This window comes from Tupaia chinensis, unplaced genomic scaffold, assembly GCF_000334495.1.
Source record: "Tupaia chinensis unplaced genomic scaffold, TupChi_1.0 Scaffold000221_1, whole genome shotgun sequence".
NCBI classification, from domain to species: Eukaryota; Metazoa; Chordata; class Mammalia; order Scandentia; family Tupaiidae; genus Tupaia; species Tupaia belangeri.
Genome location: NW_006159696.1, coordinates 1,173,017 through 1,179,757, shown reverse-complemented (window position 1 = coordinate 1,179,757; position 6,741 = coordinate 1,173,017). Strand labels below are relative to the sequence as shown.

The 6,741-nt window shown below is 55.6% G+C and overlaps 1 protein-coding gene across 1 annotated transcript in view; it reads right to left on the bottom strand.

The window, feature by feature from the left end:
- GDF10 (growth differentiation factor 10) overlaps positions 1-6,741 on the bottom strand; it is a 43,582-nt gene that overhangs the window by 12,588 nt on the left and 24,253 nt on the right. The window contains exons 7-8 of the mRNA XM_006147759.2: positions 5,627-5,692; positions 3,733-3,812 (exon numbers count right to left, since the gene is read on the bottom strand). Of these exons, the coding sequence (XP_006147821.1) occupies positions 3,733-3,812; positions 5,627-5,692 (146 nt within the window). The remainder of the gene's footprint in view (positions 1-3,732; positions 3,813-5,626; positions 5,693-6,741) is intronic.

Here is a 6,741-nt window from a genome sequence, read left to right as displayed (position 1 = left end):
TCCCTGGCCCCGGCTGTTGGATGCCTGAGCTGGTGCTGGAGGCGTGCGCGCCCGAGGGTGCGCTCTGGAGTGTGGGGGGCGTGGGCAAGCGCGCTCCCCGCTCCCCTGCTGAGAACCCAAGACCCAGCCCGACTCCAGGCTCCTGTGTGTCGGCGCCACAGCCTGGCCAGGGCTGCGCAGGGGGTGGAGCGGCTGTTGAAGGGGGCCCGCCTGCCGGGTAGTCTCTGCGATGGCATGTGATGGCTACGTGGTTGCAAGACGACCGCTCCCCACTCCCTGGTGAGGACCTGGCAGCGGATGTGTGCACCCCAGGCCCAGCATGAGTCTGAATGCAAAAGCGAGCCCGGCACTGACCTTCTCTGGGCAGGCTTTGAAAAGAAAAGCCCCAGGCCCAAAGCTCAAGCAACCCAAGGCAACTGGAAGGAGATCCTGATTGAAATTCAGAATTAGCTGGTTAACTGACCCCTTACTTGGCAACGATCATTCCAGTTGTTAAAGAAACACATCAAAGGTCTTTATTAATCTTTGGACATGTAGGCTTCAGGATTGCAGGAAAAAGGACATGCTTTCAATTTGCTTTTAGAAACGGTTTCAAAGCTCAGAGCAGGAGGAGAGATCCGGGTGGCTTTCCCAAGGTTTCCAGAGAAGTGAATGTGTAGGGAGGTGCTGGCCCCTGCCCCTCAGTTCAGTGCCCCGCAGAAGGTCTGAACTTTGCCTCACCTCTAGCCGGCTGTCTTCCCTCGGACAGACAGAATTCGGGGGCTCCGTGAGCTTGGTGGGGAAGTTACACCTTTATTTTCACTAACGCTAAATGAAAGATAGCATTTTCTGATATAAATACAGCAGTTAGCCAATGTGGTATGAGTGGAACCCGTGACTTGTTGCCGCTGACACCATCCTGGAGTAGGGACGGATGTCATACACACAGGGTGCCAGTCTGTTGCAGACTTGTCAGTGACATTTCTGCCCCTCACTGCTTCGAAATGAAATTGTTAGTCCAAGTGCTGGTTTATGAATTCGTAAGAAGGGAATATAGAAGGGGGGGGGCTCAAAAGTTCAGACAATGTGTGTTAGGGAAAAACTGCATGGATTTCAATGTTTTGCACCAAAACACACTCATACTTTAATTCTACTCTCTGCCAAACCTTTTGAAATCACCTCATATTCCCATGTCACTATGTGGCAAAGTTAGGTTTAATGTCACTGTCCTTTGCAGCCTTGTCAATTTACTATATTTAAACACATCCTTTTGAGCAGGATTTCACAGGCATCACCAGACTGAGAAAGGGATCCCAGGCCCATCCGAAAAGTTTAAGCACCTCTGTGAGGTAAGGAAAGGACTTCTTGAAACTTGTGTTCTTCCAGAAAGTTCTATCCTGCATTGCAAAGGCCTATTTGCAAACGTGTGGACACGCTGTTCCCTGACTTGGTAACTTTGGGCTCTGTGAGCCAAAACAGTTACTTTTCTTGGAGGACTCACAATGCAATAATTGAAAAATTGCTGGAAAAAGCTTCTGTGGGTGTGTAAAACACACCCCATTTGTAATTTTTTCAAAACCTTGCAGTGTCAGATTTGAGGCCATCCTATGGAGAGCCTCTGAACCTCTGGCCTGTAAGTTTTGGAAGACGGGAAAGAAACCTGTGATTTATTTTGCAAACTAGTACACGTGGTGTTTGCCTGCCGGTGAGCATGGCTCCCATGTGTCCTGGGAACTGGTTTTCGACGTTTGCCTGGAGGTGAGCTGGTCAAGCTCCCGCCTCAGACTTGATAGATCTTTCCTTATAAAATGATCGGGACCATCTTTACCGGTCCCTTCTCCCACCCTGCCCCCCACCCTCTCGTCCCTTCTCCATGTGCCCCTCACTTCCCCTCTGCCCCCCTCTCCCCTTCTCCCCCAGAATGCCTCTGACCTGCACCGGCTGGGGGTAACCTCTGCCCATGAGTAGTTTTGTCTCTGTTGGGGCCATACACAATCGAAGCCTGTGAAAAGGAGGGTGAGTCTGCAGGAGGCCGGCAGAAGCTGGGCTATTCGGGATCCGTGTCCATTAAAGCCTTCTCGCTCTCCTTAACTCATTCCCGCCCCATTCAAGCCAACCCGAGGGTCAGGCTTTAGCCGGCACTAAAACCTGTAGGGTACAGATTCTCTGACATTGTTGGGGAAGAATTAAGGCAACAGCCAGGGACGGCTAATATTTCTTGCCTCGTTTTATTGCTGAACAGCAGGACTGTAAAGTCTTGAACACTGGGGCACTGTGGCCCCCTTTCATGTAGCCGAGATGATGGGATAAAAATGTGTTTGGTGAAGCAATTCAGATTACCACTGGGTCACATCCTCGCTGGCTCCCAGCACGGCCCTCGAAACAGCATCGCTAAAACCAGAAACAATCTCTGTGCAATGTCAGCTCATGCAGAACGGGTGTTGCTAGTGCGGAAACCAGGCTAATTGTGCAGCCTGCCAGCCACAGGGCCTTGCTTTTAACAGCTCAGGCCGCATGCTCGGAATGAGAGGTGAGATGGCCGACGTGGACACCAGTCCTCAGAGCTACGATTCCGGACAGCTTCCTACCACATTGTCCGGGGCCTGGGAGTGTCGCACTCTGTTATTACCAGGTGTGCTGTGGCCTTGGGCTCGATGACTGGGGTGGGGCGTGTTCTCTCCGGAGAGGAGAGAGATCGCTTGGGGCCCTAAGTATTCCAGGCCTCTCTGCCACACTCTGGGGTAGCAGGGGTTCGTTCAGTTCAGGAAATCGTGAGACTGGAGTGAAGACGTTCAGTAGTTGTGCAGGGGTAAAGAGAAGGCTGGATCGTTTCGAACCATTTGGTTTCATTGAGAACCTCTCCCCAGACACACGCCAGCTGAAATGTTCCCAAGCAATTGTCTCATGAGATTGGCCAGAGAATTTGTGGCGGAACAAGTTAAGGCTCTGACGGCTCTGCAACCCTGGGCAGGCTCCTTGCTTCTCTCGAGTCTGGTAGCCTGTCAATCAACGAGAAGACTGACCTTCAGGATGTATCAGTGCCAGGCTCAGCTCCGGGTCTGCGGACTCGTGTCACCCTGCTCGTGGATGTGAGAGGCTTGACGTGACTTTATGATGTCGACTGGGACTGAGTTCCTGTCCTAGCTGTGCCACCTTAAACAAGTTACTTGCCTCCTCTGAGCCCCAATTCTAAAGCGGGGACAAGCGCAGGACATCGTGAGGATTCCTGGCAAGGTTTCAAGGTGACAGGGCTCTAACTGGCACCATCGTTGATAAATTGTGCGTCCCGAAGAGGTTGTAGTGTGTTTAAATCTGTCCCCTGGAGGTCCAATGGGAGGCTCCTGCCTGGTCGTTCCTCGTCTGCGAAGGAAGGCCATCTTCAGCTCGCAGAGCCAAGACCACGGAGAACGCGTTTCCTCGTTTTGGAAGTCATAGGCCTCCACCGAGCGGCTGCTATGTCAGTGTGTCCGGGTCCCTGTCCAAAGGTGGGGAGGGTGGCCTGCACCTCTTCATCTGGATTCCACAGCTCTTGGCTCTGAGGGCAAAAGAGCCGGGAGGGATTGCGTCCCTGTCCCGGCTGGGGCGTGAGCTGTGGGGTGCTAGAGACAAGCCGAGGGGCCTCCTGGGCTGCGGGGCCCAGCGTAATAACTCTGCGAAGCAACGAGCGCAAAGGACTCATAATCAATGGCAGATTGTATTTTTGCTCTGGCAAAATCCATCGGCAGAGCTAACATTTTATGGGGAAGTAACTACCCACTCAGCCTCCTCCTCGCCGTCTTCTCTTTCCCCAAGTTGGGCAAAGCCCAGGGATGCAGCGGCCGCTGCACTGAGAGCTGTGGCGGCAACAGCGCGACTGCCCTGGGCGGGAACCCGGCTCTCCGTTACTTCCTAGGGTGGCGGGCCATTCATTCCTGTTTGGCTGAAATACCCGTGACATGTGAGTAAACCAGGGTTACAGGACATTGTCTCGGCAGTCATCTGAGCCAGCATGGGCCCTGGCCGGATGAAATATGGTGCTCTCTGAGCAAACATGGGAATTGGTGTTACTCCTCGTTAAAGCCCAACAGTGGGACTATTTAGAGCTGACGCATGAATGCGGCACTGTGGGGAGTGACAATCTGAAGGAGCCGCGGGGGGAGGGGGCCGGTGTTTGCCTTGGCCAGAGCCAGCCTGTTAAGAGGAGTCTGCCGAGAGGCAGCCAAAGCGACCCTTCAAAAATTAGGTTCCCTCTGGAGCTGCACACCTCTGTACAGCCCCCAATAATCCTCCTCAGAACCTCTGACGGCTGCCGTTTGCAGAGGGTGAAGCCCGACGTCCCGTCCTGGCATGTGCGCCCTTCCCAGTCGGCCCTGTCTCGGTCAGCCATTCCTCTGCCTCTCTCCTTTGCCTAGAAATCAGCAGTCGTGAGCCCTCAGTCCTGGTGCCCACCTGCTTCCAGTGACTGCAGGGTAGGCTGGGGTCCACCCGGTCCCCTCAGGGACCCCGGCTCTCACAGTCCCCGCCAGGACGGTGGCCTGCTGAGGGCTCACATCTGAGTCCCTCCCAGGAATTGCTGGCAGCCGTCCTACGGGATTGCATCGCCCAAAGTTGTCTCCCTCCTGGGGACGCCAAACCCAGTGACAGGGCAACAAGGGTGCGAGGCCTGGGCAGCTCCGCAGGGCCCTCTGGCCTCCCTGAGGCCCTGGGTGCAGCTATGCCACGCTCAGCTTCTCCCACTGGAAGGTCCCGTTGCCTTCACTCCCCAGCAGGCGTGTCCCCCGCCCCCAGAGCTCCCACACTCCGCAGTCTCAATTCCATTTCAGCATCTCCTTCTGGGGCACCTGACTGGCAGAAAGCTCTGGGGAAGGGGGGCCGAGGTGTGCTCAGGGCCAGAGCTGCCTGTGGCCCAGGGAATGGCATCGCTGGAGTCCACACGGTCCTCAGCATGTGCGTGGTGAGCTCCTCACACACAGGAGAGGGCTGGCTGAGTTGAGTAGTTGAATGCCAAGGGGGTTGGCTGGCTCTTCACGGGTGCACTGGCGAGAAATGATGAGAAGCTGAGATGAGCTAAGCACTAATTTAAGGCCGACGTGAAACTCAGAGCGCCTTCTTGGCAGCGTACAAGGAACTCCTTTCTTACAGCTGGTCCATCCGAAATTCAGGCCCAAGACCTAATTGTGCAGGTAGCAGAGCCCCAGAGATAGCTGGATTCTGAACCCCAGCAAGTCTGTTATGGCGAAGTCAGGCCTGGCTGGGAAGCAGTGGGGCCCTGAGACCCTGCAGGGACCCTGGTCACTGCAGTCAACCAAGAGTCTTAAAGACTCACAGCTCCTTAAATGCCTGGGCCTGAGGAAGTGGCCCCGCACCCTCTTGCCTGAAGATAATGCAGACATGACGTGTGTCCCTCACATCTCTATACCTGGGGCCAGGTGACAACCAGGGTGTGTCACCCCTAACCCAGCCAAGGACACGCTGGGCTCGCCCACCGAGGAGGAGAGACACTAGGGACTCGAGGATCTTTAGCGTCCATGTACAGCAGCAGGACACGGGAGAGTGTGACTGGGACAGACCCTGAGGGATCTGGGGGATGGACAGAGTTCATCAGGACAGGACAGCTCTCCGCCGTGCAGGAGTCGTGCCTCGGCCAGGCCGCAATGGTGGGGCTCACTTTGGGTGGGCTTTGGGGTGCTTGGAAAAAGCAGTGGCTGCACTGGGAACAGCGTCAGTGCCAAAGCTGCCCCAGGAAATGTTAGAGGAACAGGTTAAAGGCTCAAGGACAGGGACACATTGCATTAGAAACGGCACGTGGGCCAGGGAACCACCAGCCCGTGCGATTTAGGAACAGGCTGAGGGCTGCCTGTTAGTGACAAGGAGCCCACTGCCAGAGAGGCACGAGCGGCATCCACGGCCACGCTGCTGGGGCTAGCCTGGGCTCGGGTGGGGATCGTGTTACTGAGCTGGGTTTCCTGGCAGAGATGGCCGTGAGAGGGCCTCAGATGAAGATGGCTGCAATCGTCAGGGCGTCAGGCGTGGTCAGGCTGCAGCCAGGCTCGTAATGCACAGGCTACAACGGGGCTTCGTCAAAGGTGGGGCCCCTAGGCCCAGGTAGAGGGCAATAACCAGTAAAAATACTCCACCAGAGCGTTGCTCATTTTGTAAAATCAGCGGCAGACTGAAGATGGATGAGCGAGGCTGAAGGCAGCCACGCCGACAGCGCCCACGTGCCGTAGCCGGATTGCTGCCCTGTTCGGCTGTGTAGACCTGGAACACAATGCCTGGAGCAGAGGCTGGGTCTCCAGCAAACTGCCCTCAGCCCACAGCAGGCTAGATGGGAACTGTTTCCATCCATGCCCAAAGGGACCCTGGCGATTCACTCAGGAAACAGCTAAACATGGGAGAGGGGGCATCTGGACACTCCAGGCAGAGGGGCGCAGAGTTCAGGTTGACACTGAAACCAGGGTCCCGCCACATCATTGTAACGTCCCTGTTAGAGTGGAGTTCTGTGGGGGCCGGGAGTTGAGTGGGTCCTGGTTCAGGCCCAGCTCACTGGGCGCATGGGCTCACTCAGCCGCTTCCACAAACCTCGAATGGCCCGTTGGACCGAACGTCCTCGGTAGCTGCTGGGACTTTGCGTGGGTTTTTCAGCCTCTGAGGTAAGAAATGGTGGGCAGGGCAGGCTGAAGCTTGTCGGAGGCAGATACTGTAGTAAGGGAGTCTGAGTAGAAGCTCTGAAATGATTCCTTCTGCCTGCCTTGGCCGGATCAATACGTCATAACCAGCGTC